The sequence below is a fragment of the Primulina tabacum genome, chromosome 1 (genome assembly GCF_025594145.1).
Source record: "Primulina tabacum isolate GXHZ01 chromosome 1, ASM2559414v2, whole genome shotgun sequence".
Taxonomy (NCBI): domain Eukaryota; kingdom Viridiplantae; phylum Streptophyta; class Magnoliopsida; order Lamiales; family Gesneriaceae; genus Primulina; species Primulina tabacum.
In genome coordinates, this window is record NC_134550.1 from 6,924,758 (window position 1) to 6,949,477 (window position 24,720).

A 24,720-nucleotide genomic window follows, 5' to 3' on the forward strand; every position below is an offset into this window, starting at 1 on the left:
TTACAAATTCATGTTTCACAAAGATTTATTATAGACGTCAAAGTATCGCCATAGACCATAGTCATCTTTACCAAGATGGAGTGGGGAAACTCCATTTTCGGTTTGGTAATTTTCTCATTTTGCGATTTTGATTTTGGTCATATATCTGATCAAATTTCAATTCTAGTCAATATATCTTTTATTTTATCAAAGTTGCACATCATGTCGAAAAAAGTTTAATTGTGAAAAAACCAAATATAAAATATTAAAACTGAATTTTGATAACATAAAAAAAGGCAAAATAAAAAAAAAAATTCACGACACAAAAACAAATTTTGTTAAAACAATAAACGAGATAACATTATTTTAGTCCAATAGTTCACTGATTTCCTAGCAATAGAAGCTACAATGGCAGTAATGATCTTTTGTTGATGTCGCAAGTAAACATTCACTCGAAATAAATGCAAACGATCCGTAACTAATGGCTTTCTTGCAGGGCCCTTCGCATGATTCAGTTATCTCTTCCTTGCATGGATACAAAATATTAGCAGTGCAAATCTTCCCATAAGTTCTCCCATGCACCAAGTGATCTGTATCAACAAAAAAAGACGACGACGATTTATCTGTCATCAAGATCTCATATTTGAAACGATCTCTCAATTTAAATAAATAAAATTAAACCACGAGTGGATGGAAAATTTTCAAAGAAAAAATCCAAAGATTTCCAAATTTTATGTTTTGGGATGAAATTAATCCGGAAAATTATTAATAAAATTCATTTTCCCCCTTTTTTTTTTTATCGTTTTACGGGCCCTTCTTTTGTGTGGCGGGATTATAGAGTGAGCCTATTATAGTCCTTGATCTTGAAGTACCATTCCAAATTTAAATACAATTTCATGTCAATTTATCCCAAAAAATTTATGTTTTATTTAATGAAATATATTCTGTGTAATAATAATAGCTTTAAATTAAACGTGTCACGTTTCATGATTTGTCTTTCCTCGACAACTTCAATCTTCTCAAAATTAGTCAAACAATGACTCGGCCGATAGGCGATCGATGCTAGCCAGAACACACGAACCACATGCCAATTGTTTCGCCCGATGGATGGTGCTAGCCGAACTAACCGAACCCGCATTCAAGATCCAATTATTTTAATATATTTTATGTTAAAAAAGATTTTTTTTCAAAAAAAATTAGTTTAAACTAATGATTTAAACAGTTCATCAAACACCACCAAAGTCGATATCCATTATACTCGAACAAAAATATGTTATTTTAGTACATACCTGACGTAAGAGCTACGAGTAGAATGACAACCAAAGCAGACTTCAAAAGCGCAGCCATTTATGACTTCAATTTTTTCTGATCTTTTATATTTTATGAATTTTCGGGCCGATAATCTCTTTAAATAATATTTTGACCCAATTACTAAGTACTGACAATTTGCTCCGAATATAGTAATATTAATATTAAAAGATATATTGATTAGGCATGCTCCATTGGGTGTGAGTTAATAATCCTTGGATCAGAAAATATATTGGGCTCACACTGATCCAACGACTGTGCTGCATCTGAGTAGATATTTAGCGATTGTGTCAATATATTTGAAAATGGGAAGAGATCTTCCGTCGCACGAGTATGTCTTGGTGTAATGATTTCAATTATCTATGAAGATTTATTTGCCAAACAATGAGAATCAAAAGCCAACAATACCTTAGGGTAATGATAAAAATTTGTGTGTGACGATCTCACGCGTCGTATTTTGTGAGACAGATCTCTTATTCGGGTCATCCATGAAAAATTATTACTTTTTAATTCTAAAAATATTACTTTTTATTGTGAATATCGATAGGATAGACTGTCTGTCTGTCTCACAAGATACCTGTTCAATATTAATTTGATGCATGAAATATTGCAGAGAGTAGGAGAGGATAAAAACGAATTAAATCAGCACAATACACCTTGTTTAGTCAATTGGATTAATATATTTGGTAAATAAATTACTTTTATCCCAAAATTGCATAAAAAAATCAATTTAATTATATAATTTGGAACGTTACAATATCTCACTAAGATATATATAATGGCAATGGCGGGTCTAAGATGGGTTCGGTCAAATTCGAGATCCATCTCATAAATCCGGTGGGTTGAATCAGTGTTATACACGCAAAAGACTATATAAATTTTACATTTTTCAATACACAATAAAATTTTAAAAAATACTAAATCATTAAAATTACTTTTCAAATTTATATTAATAATATTTAGAAAAAAAATGTTATCAAAGTTAAAATCTATCAATTTATATTCAATTAATAACAAAAATTTATAATTGTATATTTTCATATTAAATATATCATAATAATAAAATTATTTTGAACCTAAAATATTATCCACTGAAATAAGTAAATTAAGGTATTTTTTTATTCAGTATAATAAAAATATAAATAGATTATTAATCATATATTATATATATATATATATAAATGCATATTTAAATATACATATAAAATGGCAGGGCAGGTCTGCACGCGGGTTCACTAAATCCCATTATCCTCTTCTAACCCGCTTGTAAGACGAATTTTCGATCTGTTCGATTCAAGAAAAATATTATATTTTATATAAAAAATATTACTTTTCATTTTAAATATAAATCACATTGACTCATTTCACAAAAATAGACTAATGAGACCGTCTCACAAAAACCTATTTCTTTTTATATGGTTTATGAGGAGTAGTGATGCGCATAACTTAATGTTAGTTATTTCCAAATGTATGTAGAGTTGATTGTGTACATCTGATAAAATTATAATGGTGATATTTTAGAATTTATTCGATAATTAAAATCAAATCAGACACCATATTTCGCCGATTTGTTTACTTAAATCGCATCCATGTATTTGATTTTTGGGCACTCTTTCTTTTGGTCAATGAAATTAATTTTATATTCCAATTATATAACAAATTTAAAAAATAACATAATTTGATTACATTATCACAATAATGTGTTTATGATTCATTATAGAGAATCGACTAAATCATATCATTATTATAAACATATTTGATTTATATTGTACTACAAATGACATCAGAGACATAATCTAGATCGAGCCATATGAGTTAAGTCCTCTAATATTTAGGTGTGAGATCTAAATAAATATGTGATTAAATGTTGAGGCAGGTGATGCTTCAAGTATTACGTAAGTAAGACGTGAGCTCCCAATGCAGTAAAGATGGGTGTCCAAAATTATTATTTTTTACTCTGGATATGAATCAAATCCACCCATTTCAAGGATATATATCTCTGAAACCGTCTCGTATAAAACACACTCAACAAAAAAAAAAAAAAAAGTCTTTGAAACCTTGTTTTTCGTATCAAAATAAAATATAAAATGAAAATTTCGCCTCAAAACACACTCAACAAAAAAATTTAAATTAAATTATGTAAAACTCAAAACATGTATACATACTAGAAAAGTAAGTTCATGTTTTATTTAATAGTAAAATAACATAATTTGGGTCTAGCAATGGTAGGTACACATGCAATAAAAAAACGTTGTGAACGTCGAAAAAGCACAATGACTCGAAATGTAATCGCGTGGATTAAGCAAATTTTCTTTGCAGGCGATTTGACAATCCTCGTATACCCCTGGATTTGGACTGCATGGATACAAAACTTTGAACGAACAAATTCTGTCAAAAAGTCCCCCATGCACCAACCTGCAATCTGCATTCAATCACAAGATCAGGATGATCTTCTGCGATTCTAATTAATCGATTGGAGTGCATACGTGACACGAAACAAACACATTGACGTCACGTGAAAAAATGACTGAACTTTCTAGGATTAAGACTGGAAGTTGATGATACCTGATGCAAGGGTTACAAGTACAATGAGCACCAATACAGACTTCAAAGCCATAGTCATAGTGAATAAATTTTCCTTTTCCTGATATTTTTTAAGATAATATATGTTTATAGAATTTCTGGCCAATAACCTCTTTAAATAATATTTCTACTAACATTGTAGTCAAAATATGAATGTTGGTAATCTGGGAAAAAAAAAAGTTGTGCTCAAAGAACTTAATTTTATTACAAATGTAATAACAGATTTTTTTGATTACATAATTTGGTTACATTATCATAGCAATAGATTCAAGTATTGATTTTACTTTTTTGGTGATTTTTTTTAAAAATTGTTTTGAAATGAATATAAATTTAGTTTGTAGAGTTTTCCGAGTTAGATGGGGGATTACGATTTCATACGAAGAGGTTTCAACATCTAACCAAAACCTTGATTATTGTATTCATTTTTTATGTACGTATCAACAAAGTTCGCGTCGCACCGACGACTATGGGGATCATCGAATCAATAGCAATAAGCCCCGGGTTTGAAGATACATGGAGCGGGAGATTCAGTTAATCGATACCGGAGATGTCATCGTCGTCGCTCTCTAGCGTAACAATTCGAAAACAAATCGTACTCTCGTACGTATACATGGAAAATCATCGTAACTAGCCATAAAAAATAAATCTTCATTTATATATTATTTTGCTAGTTTTTACAATGAAACAGTGAATCATCTGGATCTAGCAATAGTACTTGCACTGGCATTGGTGTTTAGCTGGAGTCAAGGGAATTGTACATTCACTCGAAATGAAACCACGTGGGTAAGCAATTTTGCGCTTGCACGGGACTTCGCATGATTCAATCATCGATTCGTCGCAATCGTAGTCGAAATCGAGTTCGCAAATATTCCCATAAGTTCTCCCATCCACCAAGCAATCTGCATCAACAGAATATATACTTTGGGGTAAAATTTACTATTGTTCGAAAACAAGAAAATATATAGTTAGTGGCAGGATAAACAGTGTGACTCAAATCTTCGAAAAACAAAAGACGGATCGAATCGAATCGAATCGATTTATCAAAACTGCTATGAAGTAGTAGTGAGATTTGAAACCTGATGTAAGAGCGACGATAGCAAGGATCACCAGAACTGATTTCAAAAGCATAGCCATTGTAACTGTAAATTTGTGGTTCGTACTTACAAATTCTGGCCAATGATGTCTTTATATAATAAATTTAAACTGTTTGACCAAAATGAAAAAATGGTAAATTACGTGAATCAATCAAATAAATTTTTTGATTATAGAATCAAATAAATTAATTATGTCGAATCTAACTAGAATTGATTGTGCATTGTTCATATGAGAAAAATTGGAAGCATCAAATTTATTAAATCGAATCAGTGCATCAGATTTCTGTCCTTTTCGGGCAAATTTGGTTTGAATAATTTGATATACATATGAAATTAAATGATTTTGTTTTATCGGATAATTCAACCGTTTGGCTTAGTTTTCTGAAACTATATTTTTTTTTCTAGTTCACACAAATTCGTTATATATTGCGATATCTTTCGTGAATGGATCAAATGTAACAAGCCATGCACGTGTACGAAGACATCAAAATCCGCCTTTTTTCCCATAAAAATTAAACTTTATTAATATATTTATTAGTTTTTGCAATAAAAAAATGTTGGAAAGCTTAATGAATGAATATTAGAAAAGTAAGATATGAGGAAAAACTCGAGGCTCAAAAAATAAAAAAAAATTGAGCTATTATAGCAACGTGGGGTACCATTTTTTGCGCCACCAAGAATTTTTTCAAGGTGTGTTTTTTTCGAAGCGAGAATGCCCATGCGTCCAGGAAGTGGCATGGAGGGGCCACCTGATAATGTTTTCGGTCAATTTTTCGAAGGGTGAGTGCACCCACGCTCGAAAAGTGTCGTGGCTCAGAAAACACCGTGGTTTTTCTAGTGAATATTTTTGCCTTGAGGTATTTGTGCAAATTTAATTTTGTCTATTGTATTTATTTAAAGTCAATTTTTGTTACAAACTTTAATATTCCGCTGCATGTTGTCTGAAATGTTGTAACATTTTACACAACAATTAATTCTGATAAAACACAAATTTACAATCTTATACTACTGCTGTTATATACATTCACATTTGTCAAGCAATAACTCTTACAGAATCAAAGTGATTTTTTACGCAAGAGCCTGAAGAAGTTCATTGTTGGATGTTTCCTTGACTTGAAAATGATAGACATCAAATATGTTTGCAAGTCAATTACAAGAACTGCAAGTAATCTTACACGAGATTTCTTGCAGCGGGACAAGTTTGATCGAATCCTTTCAAATAACTTCTGTGATTGAGAAACTCCATCATTTGTGGAAGAATTATCTTAAGCACAATAAAAAAAACGTGTCTAGAGGATCTGATAGTAAGATTTAGGATAGAAAAGGACAATCGTAACAGTGAAAACAACAACAAGAATATGAAAACAAAAGTGAATAGGGTGGAATCAGATGACAAAAAAGGGAGGAAGAGGAATTTAATGTATGGGAAAGAACAACAAAAAAACAATTCCAAATAGGCTTAAAGGAAATTACTAAAATATTGAGAAACCGAAGTACAAGAAGAAGGAATGCAGATGTTCAAAGAAAGGAAAAGAGCAATCCAACTTGATTCAAGAGAGGTCAGTGCCAATTGATTTATCTGAATTGAATTTGTTAGCAATTAATTTTTAAGCAAATACGGTGGACAAACCAAATGAGTGGTGGGTTGTTACGGGTGCTACCCGCCACATATGCTCTGACAAAGATATGCTATCCACATATATTCCGATTTATAGGAAAAAATTCTATGTGGGAAATTCTGACATGTTAGACATTATGGACTTGGAAATGTGGTCTTGACGATGACATATGGAATAGAAGTGACCCTTGTCGATGTGCTACATGTTTATGAAAGAAAGAAGAATCTTGTATCGGGTCATCATTGGTCAAACGTCGGTTTAGACTTGTATTGGGTCGAAAAAATTTGTATTGATCAAGAATGATCATTTTGTGGGGAATAAGTATCTTGATGAGAGCCTATTCAAAATTAATGTATAACGATTCACCATGAGTTTGACGGAAATAAAATTTAAGATTATCTTTATTTGGTTGATTGTTCTGATTTATGACATGTTCGTTTAAGATACATAAATTATAATATCTAATGATGTTTAATGAATATAGAGTTATTGCCTGAACATGATATCGATCCAACATATAAATGTGAGCTACGTGTTGAAGAAAAAATTATCAAGCCATCATTCCATTATATTGAAAGATGTACAACTCCTTTACAATTAATTCACACCGACTTATGTTATTTAAATTTTGTGCAAACTAGAGGGAAAAGTATTTTGTGACGTTTATAGACGATTGCACAAGATACTATCATGTGTATATTTAAGAAGTAAATATGAAGCACTCGTGATGTTCAAAAGTAATAAAATTGAAGTTTAAAATCAACCCGGTAAACAAGTAAAGGATGTACAAAGTGACAGAGGTGATGGATATGAATAATTATTTGATGAGTTTTTTTCTTCATCGGGAATCATTCATCAAATTATTGCTTCATACTCACCTCAATCAAACGGGATTGCCACAAGAAAAATCCAAATTATGAAAGAAATGATAAATGCAATGTTACTGAGTTCGGGCTTACCCCAAAACCTGTGCTGAGGAAGCAAAATTATTGGCTAAACACATTCTGAATAAGTTATCCTACAAGAAAAACGATAAAACATTGTAAGAATTGTGGATGTCACAAACCTTCATACAAGTATATCAAAGTGTGATGGTGCTTGGAAAAGTTGAAATGCCGAAGCCAAAACAAGTTAAAATTAGATCATAGAAGGTCTACTGGAGATTCATCTGATGTACACATAACAATAGTGCATATAGTACACAAATCAACAATTTCTGGAATGAACGAAGGAATGACTATTCAGTCAAGAAATGCCGTTTTCTTTGAAAATATATTTCTCTGCAAAGAAATGAAACATGAAAATGTTAGTCAAAGAATAGTAGAAATGACGGACGAAGGTTCTTCTCAATGGGATGAACATGAACAAAGTTCCGGTAAAAGACGAATTGAACTGGCAAGTAAATACTTTCCTAAACAAGAAGAACCTAATCAAATGGAGGCCTCTTCTAAAAAAAGAGAATCTTAATTCTAGTAAAACGACTAGAAAAATGATGAACGAAGGTTCTGCACAAAATGAAGAACTTAGACGGAGCAAAATGGCCAAAACTCCGAAGTCATTTGGTCTAGATTTTCTCACTTACATGCTGGAAAATGAACCAAAGTCCTTGCAAGAAGCGTTGTCTAGCCTTGAGACACTTTATTGGAAATAAGCCGTCAACTATGAAATAGATATCATTTTTCAAAACCACACTTGAGAATTGATGGATCTTCCACTAAGTATCAAACCACTGTGATGCAAATGGATTCTAAAAAAAATACATAGTTGATGGAACGATTGAAAAATACAAGGCTCGACTTGTGGCTAAAAGATATAGACAAAATGAAGGTCTTAACTTTTTCGACACCTGCACACCAATCTCAAGACTCACTTCTATTTGTGTACTCATTATTATCTCAGCTCTGCATAACCTTGAGATACACTAAATGAATGTCAAATCAACATTCTTCAATGATGAGTTAGAAGAAAAGATCCGTATGGATCATCCCGAAGGATTTGTTGTTCACGTTCAAGAAAAGAAATATTGCCGACTCGTTAAATTATTATATGGGTTTAAGCAAGCGTTTAAGCAATGACATGAAAAATTTCACAAAATTATGTCGTTAATTAACTTTAAGATTAACGAACATGAAAAATTTATTTACCTCAAATGCACACAAAATTCCTATGTAAAGTTATACATTTATGTTGAAGACATGCTTATAATGAGTAGCAATCGAGACTTGATAAATGTCACGAATAAAATGTTAACAAGATGTACCAACAAATAGTAAATCCTGGATCTAGCAATAGAAGTTTCCTTCGCAGGGGCCTTCACATGATTCAATTGTTATTTCATCGCAAGCCTACTCAAATTTAGGCTCGCAAATTTTCCCATAAGTTCTCCCATGCAATAAGCCATCAGCATCAACATAATATATATAAACTAACAGCTAGTTAGTGGATCAACAATTTTACTTTACTTTTGGGATGAAATTTACGATTATTTGGAAAATTGTTAAATTAATTTCTTCTTGCTTTTGTTTTTCTGGCTTTAGCTGGTTATGTTTGTATTGTGGGACAAAAGATTTCAAAAGCATAGCCATTAATTTTGACTGTAATTTTCTGATCTTTTAAGATAATATGTTGGTAGAAATATTACGAAATAGCTCGAGAGAGCAGAGGAGTCAAATTAAGTACTCGTTAATTAGTTTTCTTAAATTTAAGACAGAATATAACAGAAGGATATACAATCTAATCAGAATAGTAAAAACATCTTGATTCTTGAACACAATCCACAAGATAATAACAAATAAAAATAAAAACATTGAAAAGAGACAACAGTACCAACGCAACATCAAAAACAGACAAAAAGTTTACAAATTCTTACTGTATAAAATTATCCATATGTTTTTACTCAGTTAAATAGTCTAGAATGTAACCAAAACTTAATTTCTTTCATCCATCGGTCATTTTAATTAGAACAACAGGCAGCTCTCTTACTGAAGTTGGAGGAATAATCCCCAACCTTGATGGCGGTGCCCTGTCCGGGGACAACGGCATCGGCCTCTTGTGCCGCTAGCGCCTTTCGGCTAATAATCTGATAGATATCGAGTAAAATCGTTTGAAACGCTTTCTCAACGTTATGTGCCTCGAGGGCGGACGTCTCCAGGAACGAGAGGCCTTCTTTCTCGGCGAAGAGGCGAGCGTCATGCTCGGCCACTCCTCGGAGGTGGTTGAGGTCGGACTTGTTACCCGCGAGCATTATGACTATGTTGGAATCCGCATGGTCCCTCAACTCTCGTAGCCATCGTTGCACGTTTTCGAACGTTTGTCGTTTCGTTATGTCGTACACCAAGAGTGCACCCACGGCCCCGCGGTAGTAGGCACTCGTGATGGCACGGTAGCGCTCTTGTCCCGCCGTATCCCATATTTGTGCCTTGACTGTTTTCCCTTCCACCTGCAGGTACATGATAACAAGTCAATATAAAACATGCATCATGCATTTTCGCATAATTTTTTTATACATTTTAAAAATATGTGTTAGAAATTATTTAATAATTCATGAATTTTTTATGATTATATATTGATGGTTGATGTTCTTTTTTATATATAATACAGATATAGATGAAGAAAATTGGTGGTACAAAGGTGAGAGTGGCAATTATAAAATGTAATAAAAATACATATATATTGGCCTTCAACAAGATTTTCAATTTGAAGATGGTACTGGAAAATCTTGAATGTTGCCTGATTTTACATCCGAAATGAAAGTAATGAACAAAGAAAGGTGAAATGAACCTGTTGAGTTCTGGTCGCGAATTCGACACCAATAGTAGATTTGGACTCCAAGCAGAATTCATTTCGGGTAAATCTCGACAGAATATTAGATTTTCCGACACCGGAATCTCCGATCAGCACAATCTTGAACAAGTAATCGTACTCATGATCCACCTTGTACGCCATTCTTCCTCCACCTACGAATTTGAAGCAATATCATCAATAATTATCAATGAAACAAAAGAAACATTTTTTGTTTTAAAAAAAAAGAGACCCGAACTGCGTTTGTCAGAAAACACAAGAAAATGGACAAATTAAGGATAAAAACTCACCACTAATCAACCTGTCCTAATCTGGTTGATCATTTTCATAAAATTTGTAAGAAATCTTTTGTTGAGATAGAGAAGAAAGAAATAAGGAAAAGTGTTCGATGGATGTAAGAGGAAAAATAGATGTAAATTTTCAATTTTTTTGGCAAAGACAAAACTGACCAACCGTAATAACAGCAATTTAAATGGCCAATGATGGGTGATTATTAAGTGGATCTTGAACCTCTGGTTTTTACCTCTCTTAAAACTTTCTTATCATATCGCTACAAAATTAGTTACTGATGCAGCTAAAATAAATGAGTCGAGTAGACTGCACACGCGAGATCCGACTGATTAGTAATTGGTCCACGTGGCCCGTAAACGAGCTCACCTGGCTGGTAAACGGATCCACGTAGACGATATACAGTTAATTTGCGGGGCGTCACCTGCGTCACGAACACTCGTTAAGTGGGCGTCGGGAGGGTTCCCGACGTAGACACTCCGATGCTCAAGTCAGTAAGCAGACCAAAGAAAATTCAGAGAACTAAAGAACTTTTATCAAAATGAGAGCCCCCTTCAAATTGCCAAGAGCTTCATCTATTTATAGATTTTTAAGAGCGTCTGATGGGCTTAATGGGCTTGGGCTTCTGCAAGCATAATCAATGATTTGGACCTCAATAGCACTAAGCCCAATCGATTCTATTAATCCAACAAATAATTGGTCTTATACCCATCAGTTACTCTCCACACGAAAACTTATATGAGATGGTCTCACGAGTCAATTATGTTAGACGGTTATTCTGTTTGGATCACTTATGAAAAAATATTATTTTTATGCTAAAAATGTTACTTTTTTATCGTAAATATGAGCAAAGTTGACTCGTCTCACAAATAAAGATCTGTTAGACCGTCCGTCTCACAAAAGACTTACTCTACTCTAAATTATTATTTTGTATTTTCACAATGGAAATAACAAAAGGGTATATAATTTGTTCACGAGAATCCTATATATTTGTCCCTTCGCCGACGTCCCTTTCGTTTCATATAATGACATAGGAAATTAAACGTAGCACATTCAGCGTTCATTTATAATAAATTTAATGTTTTTATCATGTAATGCAATGCATATTATCCGAACATGTAACATTATATAAACATTTTAGGACTCTTACAAGTTTTCTGTTCGAATTTTGGTTTGAACTTTTAAAACCAAAACTAAAAACTGAAAAAGGGATCGTAAATTACTTAAAAAAATAATGATTTGAGTCGACTTCCCCCGACGTCATGTGATTTTAATGTATGGAACAAAGAAAATTAAATGCCTAAAAAACAAAGAAAATTAAATATATAATCGGATTGGACCATTCAGTCAAAGGAGATCCCAAAAATATTGATGCGTTGAGATTACCGAGTACGAAATAAACATAATTTATCGAATTTTTATTACAAGTATAATATATATAATATAAATATAAAAAATGGAAATTAAATCACTCACCATCCTGGAATTTTCGTGATCTTATTGTGTCCAAAAATTATTCGTGCGGGTCGGCGCACGTTCTCGTCACGTGGCGATATATAACCCATCAAGTAAGAAATGAGTCTCGTCGATCACACGGCTGTATGATTGGACCATACCTTTCCCAGTTTTAGAGGAATCTTTTAAATTTATTGTAAAATCAGACACGTATTTTCGATTGGATTTATTAAAAAAAATATGTTAAAATTATTGTTTTATTACATATATGAATCGAATCGATTTATCTTATAAAAATAAATTTATGAAATTATTTTACGGGTCATTTACTTATCAAATTTTTCATTTTATCTGTCCATGAAAAAAATACTTTTGCTTCCAAAAAAAAAAAAACTCGAGTATCTCACAAGTCATTATATTTATTCACAACTTATTATTATTTCTATATTATTGAGTGTTTGAATTTAATAAAATCATATGAAGAGTAAATTTATGAAAAACACAATTTTTTAAAAAGATAGTTATTCCGATCATGGACCGAAATAACCAATATTTTATCGGTTCTGTTGAATCGGTTTTAACAGCTAAAAAATCAATTGTTCGTTTGATCGGAAATAGAAATCAGTTTATTCGATTCAGTCGATTACCAAACATAAATTTAAGAGACCAAACATGGATCTTTTAAAAAAAATTTATACTTCAAATTTTAAATTTTTTTCCATGACCCATCTTAAAGGACAATACATGATACCTCGAAGTTGCTATTTATTTTTTTGGTAGTACATGTTAAAATTTAATTATTCATCTTTTATTTTTCAACAATTTAGTATCAAAATGCGTACGCACCAAAGCGCCCCGACGAACTGAAATGGTCATTTGCTTTTTAAACCCGTTGCTTTTTCAAACTCTTCGTACAAATTTGAACACGGCTGGTTGGTTCACACGTCCAAACCAAATCTTTGTGATGTTTGCTTAGTTATATGTCGGTATTGTCACTTATACGATAAAATATTAATTGATTTTTAGGATGACATCTGAATAATTTATAATTTCAGAATATCTTATACAAAGCTTACAATATATGATATCTGCTGCTTCTCAAAAAATATATACGTATATATATGTGTGTGTGTGTGTGTGTGTGTGTGATATGAATATATTTTATTCTTCTGTTGATGGGATTTTTATATTGCCGGGTCAAAATAAATAGAGCCAGCGAATTAAATCAAGCAGTAGAGATACGAAGAGATCAACGTGGTCCAGCTGCCCTTTGATTTCCTTTTCCTTCTCGTATGTTCATTTAACAAATACAAGAAGAAGAAGAAGAAAATGGATGTCGAAGATGGCTCCGGTGCTGGTGGTGGGAAGATTCATTCTGCCGATGATTCTGCGGCTCAGATCCCAGCAACTGCTCATCAAATCAGCCATGGTTTCTTTTGTTTTTTTTTTTAAAAAAAATCTGCTGTTTATTTTTATTTCAATTGGTCTGAATATGTGTGTGTTTTGGGTGTTAGATTCTTGGTTCCAAGTGGGATTTGTGCTGACCACTGGGATCAACAGCGCGTATGTTCTGGGATATTCAGGCACTGTGATGGTCCCGTTGGGTTGGGTTGGCGGCGTGATTGGGCTTATCTTGGCCGCCGCCATATCTCTCTACGCCAATTCTCTTGTTGCCAAGTTACATGAACATGGAGGGAAGAGACATATTAGGTACAGAGATCTTGCAGGATTCATTTATGGTAATTCTACATGTTGGTTTTATATATATATGTCATATTTTTCGTTTCCGCAAATCATCAACTTGTCAAAATTTCGATCGTAGTACAATAAATTAATTCTTTTATGTTAATAAGAACGATTTTAGTAATTTTTTCGACTCGATTATGAATGAAGAAGAATGATTTAATTGGTTGGTTTTGCAGGTAGAAAGGCTTATAAGCTGACATGGGGATTGCAATATGTGAATCTTTTCATGATCAACGTGGGATATATTATTTTAGCTGGTCAGGCTCTTAAGGTAAATTTGCCCTTTGTTTTGGTTGATTTCCCCAATCATGATTCTTGAAGTCAACTATTACATATATTTATTAGCCTAGGGATTTGAATTCTTCTTGGGATTGATGGGTGGATTTTGGCTTGAAGATATAAACATAAATAAATAAGTTTTTTTATATTCAAATTTCATGCGTGATATTTTTTACGTGAATAAATTTTGATATTACATGAAATATATATTAAAAATATTTCTATTTTTAATTTGGACATACTTTTTAAGAAAATATATTCTAACATAAATGCTGCCGTCGGACAAAATCGAACACAAGTCTAGTCAACATAATATTTTGAACTTTTGACTAATTCCTTTGGAGTGAGGATTTCCTTCAATTTTAATATTTTACCAGTTTAGGGGTACGGTTTTTTTATTTAAAAAAATAAATTAAATTGATTTATATTCAAATATAAATATTATTATAATTGTAAAATTTTACCTACAATTTGGCTAGGGGTACGGTTGTTCTACAATTGGGTGAGGGGTCATACCATGATACCATCCCTATCATTTTGGGCTGTCTAGCATTGAGCTATAATATAGAAAGTATAGAGATAATAATTAATTTAATTGTTAAATTATCATTTGTTTAAAAATTAAAATAAAAGTTATTATTATTATTATTTATTTCTAATAACTTATAATCATTATTATGAAAAAATTAAAATCATATGTTAATTTTGGTTCTGATTAATTATTTGAGTATGTCTCTTGTGATACGGTATCACGAATCTTTATCTGCGAGACGGGTCAATCTTACCGATATTCACAATAAAAAGTAATATTTTTTTTGCATAAAAAGTAATATTTTTTCATGTATGACCCAAATAAGAGATCTGTCTCACAAAATACGATATGTGAGATCGTCTCACACAAGTTTTTGTCTAATTATTTTTTGAAAGGTAAATAAGATTAAGATTTTTTTTTCAGGATGGATAAAATGGAGAAATGTCAATTATAATGAAATTCGAATGATTTACAAAAACCCAAATGTACATATCTTTTGTATTCGATTAATTTGACTGTGGTGAAACATGCACGTACAGGCTGTGTATGTTCTATTCCAGGAAAATAATGACATGAAGCTTCCATATTTCATCGCCTTAGCCGGGTTCGGGTGCGCTCTCTTCGCCGTTTCTATACCTCATTTGTCAGCACTCCGGGTCTGGCTTGCATTCTCAACTCTCTTCAGTCTCATCTACATCGTTATAGCATTCGGGCTCGCGCTAAAAGATGGTAAGTCATGTTTTCAAATTCTTGACACTCCACAATCCAAAATATATCGATTCAAGATCATGTATAGAATAATGTCTTCTATCAGGTACCAAAGCGTCTTCCAGAGATTACGGTATCCCAGGATCAAAGATTAACAGGATCTTTACGACGATTGGTGCATCTGCAAATCTTGTTTTCGCATTCAATACCGGAATGCTTCCAGAAATACAGGTCAGATATAGAAGCTAGTGATCCGGCCCTGACCGTGTACTCGACTAGATTACTAACGATTACGATTTGGCAGGCGACAGTTAGGCAGCCAGTTGTGAAGAACATGATGAGGGCACTGTATTTTCAGTTCACAGTGGGAGTTCTTCCGATGTTTGCAATCACGTTTATGGGTTACTGGGCTTATGGATCGGGTACATCGACCTACTTGCTTAACAGTGTGAGTGGTCCGGTTTGGGTGAAGACATTGGCTAATATCTCAGCTTTCCTGCAAACTGTCATCTCTTTGCATGTAAGCACCCCTTCATTCAATTTTGCTACTCTTCTTGGTTTCCACTCTCGTGAAAATCTTCAAAAGCCCGAAACTTTTAATAGTTCTAAACTTAGCATGATTGACTCCTTTCGAAAACCGATGTGTGTACGTCGATAGAGACTGTTTTGAATTTCGATTTTTTTAACTAGTCAAAATTTTGTGTAAGTTTGCTTTTTTTTTTTTTGCTTTTAATCCTAGCTTGCTCTTTGTTATTTAGTTGTTATTTAGCTAACATGCTAACAGAAATGCACCAACTGCTACTTGTTTTTAAGATCTTTGCAAGTCCGATGTACGAGTTCGTGGATACGAAGTATGGAATCACCGGAAGCGCTATGTCTATACGCAATCTGAGTTTCCGGATCCTCGTGAGAGGCGGCTACTTGGCAATAACTACGTTGGTGGCTGCATTGCTTCCGTTCTTGGGAGATTTCATGAGCCTGACCGGAGCTGTCAGCACATTCCCTCTAACATTCATTCTTGCTAACCACATGTATCTCGTGGCGAAGAAAAATAAGCTAATTTCTCTGCAGAAGAATTGGCATTGGCTTAATGTGATTTTCTTCAGCTGCGTGTCTGTTGCAGCAGCTGTTGCTGCAGTAAGGCTCATTGTTGTGGACTCTAAAACTTACAGTGTTTTTGCAGATTTGTAATTTATATTCTTGTAATGAAACTTTGATTCATTCATCCATATCTGTTTTAAAGATAATGAAATTGGAATGTTAGAAAGATTGACAGGTATGGCGCACAAGAAGCGAGCATACATAAATCAAAGAGATTTTTTTCCTAGATTTGTGTCAGGGTGACTCGAATTCGAGTCATTCTCGTTTTTAGAGTAAGATGTCACTCGGTCTATTTGACTTGAGGCGTAAGATTATTTTAAAAGGTGTAGAATATTTTTTAACTTAAAATCAAGAACTGGATTTTTCAGTTATTTCAAAAAAATTATCTTTTAACTTCAAATATATTAACTAATCTTTTACCATGATTATTTTCATGTATACCCAAAGAATAATTAAGATAAGTGCATCGACGTAAGTACGCATTGAATGTTTATACAATATTTTTTATAATCAATTTGATATATATTTAAATGATGATCAAAATATAATTATAAAAAATAGTCAAAAACTACATCGTAATTTTGATATATGAATTAAAAATAGTTATTTTTAAATATAAAAAATAGCATATTATAATTGTAAATAAATTTAATGAATATTTAATTAAAAAAAATTATTTTTCCTAATGTTCAGGCTTGAAATAGGTAGTGAAACAGATGATACAATCCAAACTTCTACATATTTTGGCAAAACAAAAAAATCACACTGAGAACTCATTGAAATATGCCAATTTTCATGGTTATGCAACTGTCTTGGTTCCCATAACCCAATCCGAACAAATTTTATCTACAAGGAACACACCCTTTTAGGAGGGTTGGAAGAAGATTACATCTTCGAATTTGGGGAAGCTCATCAACTACACCAAACCCATGAAAATAAAAGCTTAAGTCAGTCCTATCCACGAACCGGCCGCAGCAGCATGTTCTTCTACCTCAGTCCGGTGCCTGCAGCAAGTAGAAATGTTTAATGGGAAATCCTGGAATCATGTACAAGGAGAAAGAAAGAAATGATTTTCACAAATCTAGAGATAGTTTCCCACATATGTGCATTAATTTATGAACATTAATGAATTCTTGAAGAAGTGGGTGAACAAGACATCAGTGAAAAAATATCGCCGCCAAAAGTGAATCAAATATAGTTCAGATTTCTCTTAGTGCATCTTGGTTGAATGAATCAACTTAAGAGTGCTGAGATATAGAAGTAAAGAAAGTAAAGATGGACTCGTTCTGTCTTAATTCATACAACATTACACGATATCAAAACAGTAGAGCTCTAAATTACAGGGTTGAGAATGTAGTGTAGATGTAGTAAAAAACAAGACGAAGAGATGACCTTCCCGTTAAGCACCAAAATGCCTTTGGTTTGCAGGTGGCAAGAATTAGAAGAAATAAACTCGGATACCACGAGTCAATGGTGCAAATAAAGATTCATAAATCAAAGTGATCCACTTAGGTAGATGTTAGGCATCCAACCACCTCAACACATTTCCCAACAGACCAAGGAAAGCCCCTTAAAGGAAAAGGCAAACGACTGACTAACTGTTATACCACAAGGCACCATAACTACAATAGAAAAAATAATTTTGAAAGCTCATCTTGTCATTAACAGAATCCAGAAGTTTTTATACTGGAAAACCATAAAGAACAATATGGAAGTTTTTTCCAGTATTATCATCAGATGGCAACAGATACAAACAGGTCCGGTGTTATGAGAAGTGCAAGAGATAAGCCCCAAACAGTAACCTCAGGAAATCAACTTATTCTTTGAAAGCTGGATGTTTTACTAAGAACCATATACCAAAAGAGTTGAGCTACCTATTCAGGTGTTTACATTTATTAAGATACGAGGAAGCGAACTGCAAAACTTTAGCGTGAGCCTCATCTTCAATTTACATCAAACAGCTTTAGTATTCATTACAATACATATTACAAAAAGAGATTTGGCATAACCTTTCTTCGCACTTATCATTTTAATAAAAATATTGTTACATTTTTAATACCAAGAGGTTGGGCACCTTGATTGAAATTTATTTTTTCGTGACCGTACATTTTATTAATTGTTGAAACTTCTTTGCAGCAAATAGATAGATAACTTTGTTTAGTTTAGTTTTATTTTATTTACAGATTGATAACTTCATCATAGTAATTAACATCACTGGATGGGAAAATATTCAAAAGAAAGGATGGAGGAAAAATCACTAAAATTAGGTGAAATAGCAACTTTTGTATCTTCCAAATTTTGACAAGATTAGTCTCCCGTGGAGCGCTACGTGGTGTCGGAGATGTCGACAATGCCAGGCGCCATGTCATCAATGGTAAAAGACACGTCAGCGTTGCATCAGCACTCTCAAGGAAAAAAACTAAATTTGAATAAAAAGCAAAAATATCGGGCTGAGATTAGATTTGACTACTTAATGGGACAAAAATAGCATTGAGACCAACATATGTGACAAAAATTACAATTTTGCCTTAAAAAATGAGGGGTAAAGAGAAGACAACAAGAAACAGGACTAGGAACTAGAGCACTAGATTCAGCTGACCTTGAATACTCAAAAGTGGTTATGTGCGTCACATTTTTGTTGACATCATGAACTTGTTTTTCTTTTCGGCCGGCTTCAGAATTTGAAAAGAGCATATTAAGTTTTCATCGACACTCATCATCGCACCGGAGTTGTCGAATTCTCCACAGTAGTTTGGGGCTGAGAAAATGGTTACAAGCTGCCTATCGGCGAAGAATTCGTATCCATCTTCCACAACCTGCAACAGCGGCTAGTTAGGTGAACAGACTGAACTACAAAAACAGAACAGAAAAAAGAAATCACCTGATGAGCACGACAGATTAGATCCAAATCATGCTTCTTCAAAAACTCCGAGACTTTGTCAGGGCCAAAAGTATACGAAACTCCTCTATCATTCATTCCCCATCCTTTAACATCTCTACCAGGATCTGACCATAGCAAATCACAAAGCAAACCAGTATCCGGAATAGCAATTGGACGGGGTAAATCTCTAATCTGATCCAGGGTGTTAAGTTCTGGAGAAAGACCACCATGCATGCACAATATCTTTTCATCAACGAGTGCAGCAACAGGAAGCCAGTTAAAACAATCAGTAAATGCTTTCCACAATTTTACATTGAATCGACGCTTGCATTCATCATAAAACCCATAGATCCTATTTATGGAAGCGCATTCATGATTTCCTCTAAGAAGGAAAAAATTCTCTGGATACTTTATTTTATATGCGAGCAACAAGCAGATTGTCTCTAAACTCTGCTTCCCGCGATCTACGTAGTCACCTAAAAATAGGTAATTGGATTGAGGAGGGAAACCTCCATACTCAAAAAGCCTCAAAAGATCACTATATTGTCCATGAATATCACCTGCAAGAACAAAAACAAATCCAGATGGTTGTGATCAACAAAACTTATGACATGCCACATTAATGATTGACAGTTAAACATGCTTCAGCTGTTCAACATAGGTCAGCTAGAACTTCAGGTTAAAGTGAATCATATTTATGCCGTGAACATCGGACAAATTGCTAATCAAAATAATTTACATAGAAGAAATAAAAGGAAGAAAAATGTTATAGCATCACATTTTTCACTTGTCTTTCTCTATTTACCATTCTCTTACAGTCATTGTTCCAAGATGAAATTAAGGTCTCCTAGCAGAATAGGCCTCCACTGTATTGCTTATCAGTTTATCATACTGACCTTGCATCCCTATAGCTGAATTAGACCTTCAAACCACATGTTTCAAGTCATATTACCATCAACACTCAATCCAAAGGTACGAGGTCCTCAAGTGAAGACTCTAGCACAATTTCTACAAAGGTATTTGATATAGTCCTTACTTTTGAATTAAGGTAACTGACAAAACTAATTCCACGCGATAATTCATTAATCCAATCTTTCCTCACTTCTTTCTTCCCATAATGACATAACAAAGCATGCACATCCTCATCCCACTCCTCTGGAACCTAAGACACCCAATACATACCCGTTTAAACCAGCCTGAGACAATAATATATGGCTCTTTTTACAATTTATAGTAGAAAATTTAAAAAAATTAACAATATATAGTACTTCAAATTAATTCTATTATTCTACAATCAAACTTGACCAACAGTAAGACATTGGATAATTCATCACCACATATCACATTTCTTGTTTCTTCTGTGGATCAATTTTAATTTACATTGGCTTATTTGTTAAATAAGATCCCGATTAGCTTTGCTCAGAAAAATGTAAATTTCAAGTACCCGTAATTTTTAATCGGGTAGCCAATTTTGTTGGGGTTCGGGTAGTAAAAATCACTACCCGTCCCAATGCCCACCCATACTTGGTCGTGAAGCAAGCATAGATAAACATGAAAGGGTGGTCCAGTTGTGTTTTAAACAAAATATGATTCCTCAACTCCTTCCTGCCCCATCTGACAAAATTCCTCGAAAAACTAAATGCCGAGATCAATCGCCATGATTTCTTTAAGCTTGGATGTTGTCAGTATTTTACATTTTGAAAAAATTAACTTTTATACAGTTAAAAAAATGATATACCTAAGCTCAATTCTAACACCAGCCCTTCAACTAAAAGGTCATAGAGCTAGTGTCCAAGACAATTGTATTCACTAGCATCTCCTTTGGATTGATCCACTTTTTGTAATCTGTAACTAACATAGTAAACATCATTGTCTTTCAAAGTCCACAATCAGAGATGTATGGTTTCCTATAATCTTAAGTATAACCCTTTCCAATAGAACATCAAGTAATCAATTCACATTAAAGTTCAAGTTAAAGGTTGAATGTCAAGATAGGTGGGCGGCATTCCTTGCATCTTGAAAGAAAGGTGATTGAGGTTTTCATACAGGTACGCACACACTATACAGCCAGAAATAAACGGGAAGAAACAACACAGTACAGAAACAGAAAATATAGGAGGGAAGCAGGAGAAACTAGAGACAACAGCGAAAAATCAGAGGCCCGAGTAGAGGGTCAGGAAAATATTGAAGGTAAATAAAAACGTTGGTTGAAAGAACTTAAAAGATGAAAAGAAAAGCAAAGAAACAAAAGAAAAAAAAAGTAGGAGAAGGCAAGCAGGATTGTACGAGAACTGCAGCCAAATAATACAGAAGCAAAAAAGATAGAAAAACCGTACTTTTGCTCTTTCTCGACCAAAATTTTTATACTCTCGGCTTCTCAATATTCTGAAGTAAAACATTGCAAATTCAAATAGGTCATTTCATCCATAAATAAATTATTCTACTTCCTTCAATTTCTATTTCATCCAGCAACTACATTTTCTTATCACTTTCATTTTCCCATTTTGGAGTGAGGAGAAGCGGAAGTGAAGTTTATAATCCACACAGAAAGTTCATAAAATACCCAAAGAATAAATTGTATTATCATAACTCACAACAATAACAAAAACTACGAGATGCCATCCCTATTTAAGGTTGTGGTAAAAGAAGGAAATTCATACATACACTAAATATCAAAAGATAATGCCATAGTATACACAATTGAGGCATCGTAGTAATTTACAAACTTTCATTTCCGAAACAAAACAGTATATTACAAAAACCTTCATTTGTCAAAATAATAGGGCCATAAAACCAGCAATCGAGTTAATCACAAGCGCCTAGACCGAATTCCTGTATGAGTAGAACTAAAACCGAATTTTTTTTATAAAAACAAAGGCAAAAGAAAAAGAACTTTTTAGTAATCACTCATGGAAGGACCCATGTGAGAAAAAACTGTCGTCCCTAAAAACCCCGCAGACTGAACATCCACGTATTAGCTCAAATTTATAGAACACCCAAAAATGTATCATACAACTTCCTTGTAGTAAAAAAATGAATGGGAAGAAATATGCAAAATCGGAAAAAACTACCAAAATCCCTCATGTACAAGACACTCCATAAACAAACCCTACACGTTCAAAGAAACAATAACAAAAAATAAGAAAAATCAAATTAGTATCATCACTAAGGCCCAATAAAGTCGCGAACTTTGCAAAATCACCACAAAAGGCCAGACAAGTTCGGGCACACAAACAAAAAAAAAAACAACTAAAATCTTGAATTGGGTACAGGAAATATACCACAAATCTTGATAGGAGGCTGGAGTTCAAGAAGATTAGGCTGATTACTGAAGATTTGACGAGAGGCGTCACACAGCTGCTTGATTTCAGATTCCGTCAGCTGCACCAATTTCCCTGGCTTGGAGGATCGGACTTCAACCAGTTTCTCTATGATCTTATCCAATACTACAGGGTCCATTGATTCCTGCGGCCGCAAAACTACTCTTTGATTTTCACACACTCACGCACTTGAGTGTGTGTGAATTCGCTTTTCGAGAAGGACAAGAGTTTCTCGTTTGGGGTGTGAAGGTTTTAAGCCAAGGACTTGCAAATTAAATTGCGTGCGTAAAATAATTAATTATGTTATTGAATTGTTATATTATTATTATTATTGTTATATTATTATTGTTATTGTTATTGTTATATTATTGTTAATTATTGTTAAAATTTAAATCAATTTAACACAATATATTTTACGTTAAATTGTTAAAATTTAAATCAACACAGTATATTTTACGTTAAATTGTTAAAATTTAAATCAATTTATTGTTAAAATTTAAATCAATACAATATATTTTACGTTAAATTCAATATTATATAAGATTTTCTACATAAAAAGTTAATTGAATTTTTTTCCACAATTCGGAAATATGTTATGGGATTACTTGCACCATTTTTTAAAATTATTTTGCTAAATTTTTTCTCTCTAATATTTTTATATTTGGATTAACTTATTAATTGTGTTAATACATGCAAATTATAACATCCAAACCTTTTGATTTAAAACATTTAAATAATATAAATTTGGACAATTATTAAAAACTAGAGTTAAAAAAGTAAAAAAAAAAATCCGGGCTCCTCGTTTAGTTTTTTTAGTCATAAGGTAAATATTTAGTTTTTTAAAGGAAAAGAACTAAAATATTTTTTAATTTAAAGGAAATATATATAATTAAAATTATTTTAGTTGATTTATGCCTCCCACAACAGCTATAATATTCAAAATTGTTAATCTTTTAAAAAAAATTAACTTCTTAACATGTTTGTTTATCCTTACTAATATTTATGAATTTATGTATAAAAAAAACTTAGGATATGTTACTTTAAATTTCAGTCATAATTAACCATTGAAAATCTTAGAAAATAATATTTTAAGGATTTACGGATTTTTTTTCATTTTTTGTAATAATATTTTTTTGACATATTAAATGTATTAGTCACTATTAAATCAGTTAATGTTTACGTTTTAATTGCATAGCCAAAATTTTTATATTATCTGATTTTTAATTTTATCATACATGGAATACAGTTTGGGTATCGCACGAGTGAAATACTAGTTTATGTAATATATATATATATATATATATATATATATGATATGTTACTTTAAATTTTAATCATAATCAACATTCGAGATTCGATTGTAATAATTAATAAATCTCTCATCTAACTACTATATATATATTAATTATATTGTAATTTATTTATTCAATTAAAAAATCATCGTAAGGGTAATATTCATATATAAATTTATTTTAAAAAAAAATTTGTTGAGAAATCTTTGCATGCAATTAAGCACTTACCTGGATTACTAGTAATACCAGAGTTAAATTCGAATCCCTCATTCAAGCATTAATATTTTTATCTACCCCCCTTGACATGATTTTAAATTTTGCTCTTACTTCAGTTTCTACGCGAGCAATACTGCTACTTTGTTTTTATAAATAAAAATACAAAAACTCCCGTAAAATCGTCTCGTGTATCAATTTTGTGAAACATATATCTGATTCAACCTGATCCATGAAAAAATATTATTTTTTATGTCAAAAATATTACTTTTAACTGCATGTATGAACCGAGTTAATCCGTCTAACGAATATCTACTCTTATACAAATTGTGATGACAATTTTGACCATCACGTATCGATTGGTTTGTATAAATTGTGATGACAATTTTGACCATCACGCATCGATTGGTTTGTATGATTGGTTTGTATGATTTTGGATAATAAAATGTGTGTAATACTATGAAGATTAATATTTTTTAATATAATGTTTTAAATATAATTAGAATGTCATAGTAATTTAA

The 24,720-nt window shown here is 32.6% G+C and overlaps 3 protein-coding genes and 1 long non-coding RNA gene across 7 annotated transcripts; 1 reads left to right on the top strand and 3 right to left on the bottom strand.

Moving 5' to 3' along the window:
* Positions 1–4,508: 4,508 nt before the first annotated feature.
* Positions 4,509–5,015, bottom strand: LOC142517274 (uncharacterized). The gene is made up of 2 exons (XR_012813032.1): positions 4,947–5,015; positions 4,509–4,769 (listed from the first exon to the last, which is right to left on the bottom strand). It is a non-coding gene; the product is annotated as an uncharacterized LOC142517274 (long non-coding RNA).
* Positions 5,016–9,328: 4,313 nt separating this feature from the next.
* LOC142538132 (ras-related protein Rab2BV-like) lies at positions 9,329–10,885 on the bottom strand. 2 transcript variants are annotated; one of them, XM_075643549.1, is made up of 3 exons: positions 10,675–10,885; positions 10,364–10,539; positions 9,331–10,022 (listed from the first exon to the last, which is right to left on the bottom strand). In XM_075643549.1, exons 2-3 carry the CDS (start codon positions 10,526–10,528, stop codon positions 9,537–9,539), a joined length of 651 nt encoding a protein of 216 aa, XP_075499664.1. In that variant the 5' UTR covers positions 10,529–10,539; positions 10,675–10,885; the 3' UTR covers positions 9,331–9,536. The 2 variants fall into 2 exon arrangements, with proteins under 2 accessions (XP_075499665.1, XP_075499664.1); XM_075643550.1 differs by lacking the exon at positions 10,675–10,885 and having other exon boundaries at positions 9,329–10,022.
* Positions 10,886–13,292: 2,407 nt separating this feature from the next.
* LOC142538158 (proline transporter 1-like) lies at positions 13,293–16,665 on the top strand. The gene is made up of 7 exons (XM_075643551.1): positions 13,293–13,556; positions 13,642–13,866; positions 14,050–14,144; positions 15,224–15,413; positions 15,499–15,623; positions 15,697–15,912; positions 16,206–16,665. The coding sequence occupies exons 1-7, from the start codon at positions 13,457–13,459 to the stop codon at positions 16,581–16,583; spliced, it is 1,329 nt and encodes a 442-aa protein (XP_075499666.1). The 5' UTR covers positions 13,293–13,456; the 3' UTR covers positions 16,584–16,665.
* Positions 16,666–17,266: 601 nt separating this feature from the next.
* Positions 17,267–22,952, bottom strand: LOC142538174 (serine/threonine-protein phosphatase PP1 isozyme 3). 3 transcript variants are annotated; one of them, XM_075643554.1, is made up of 4 exons: positions 22,656–22,952; positions 19,375–19,934; positions 19,093–19,309; positions 17,267–17,529 (listed from the first exon to the last, which is right to left on the bottom strand). In XM_075643554.1, the coding sequence occupies exons 1-3, from the start codon at positions 22,831–22,833 to the stop codon at positions 19,121–19,123; spliced, it is 927 nt and encodes a 308-aa protein (XP_075499669.1). In that variant the 5' UTR covers positions 22,834–22,952; the 3' UTR covers positions 17,267–17,529; positions 19,093–19,120. The 3 variants fall into 3 exon arrangements, with proteins under 3 accessions (XP_075499669.1, XP_075499667.1, XP_075499668.1); XM_075643552.1 differs by having other exon boundaries at positions 17,267–17,497; positions 22,656–22,951; XM_075643553.1 differs by lacking the exon at positions 17,267–17,529 and adding an exon at positions 17,561–18,062.
* Between the last annotated feature and the right edge of the window lie 1,768 nt (positions 22,953–24,720).

What these genes read in the sequence shown, in the direction of transcription:
- LOC142538132 (XM_075643550.1), bottom strand. Translation starts at nt 10,528, where the DNA reads ATGGCGTACAAGGTGGATCATGAGTACGATTACTTGTTCAAGATTGTG. An exon ending in TCGCGACCAGAACTCAACAG is followed by an intron (nt 10,023 to 10,363) that starts GTTCATTTCACC and finishes ATGTACCTGCAG; the next exon opens with GTGGAAGGGAAAACAGTCAA.
- LOC142538158 (XM_075643551.1), top strand. Translation starts at nt 13,457, where the DNA reads ATGGATGTCGAAGATGGCTCCGGTGCTGGTGGTGGGAAGATTCATTCT. An exon ending in CGGGCTCGCGCTAAAAGATG is followed by an intron (nt 15,414 to 15,498) that starts GTAAGTCATGTT and finishes GTCTTCTATCAG; the next exon opens with GTACCAAAGCGTCTTCCAGA. An exon ending in GAATGCTTCCAGAAATACAG is followed by an intron (nt 15,624 to 15,696) that starts GTCAGATATAGA and finishes ACGATTTGGCAG; the next exon opens with GCGACAGTTAGGCAGCCAGT.
- LOC142538174 (XM_075643554.1), bottom strand. Translation starts at nt 22,833, where the DNA reads ATGGACCCTGTAGTATTGGATAAGATCATAGAGAAACTGGTTGAAGTC. An exon ending in GCCTCCTATCAAGATTTGTG is followed by an intron (nt 19,935 to 22,655) that starts GTATATTTCCTG and finishes TTGTTCTTGCAG; the next exon opens with GTGATATTCATGGACAATAT. An exon ending in TAATCTGTCGTGCTCATCAG is followed by an intron (nt 19,310 to 19,374) that starts GTGATTTCTTTT and finishes CCGCTGTTGCAG; the next exon opens with GTTGTGGAAGATGGATACGA.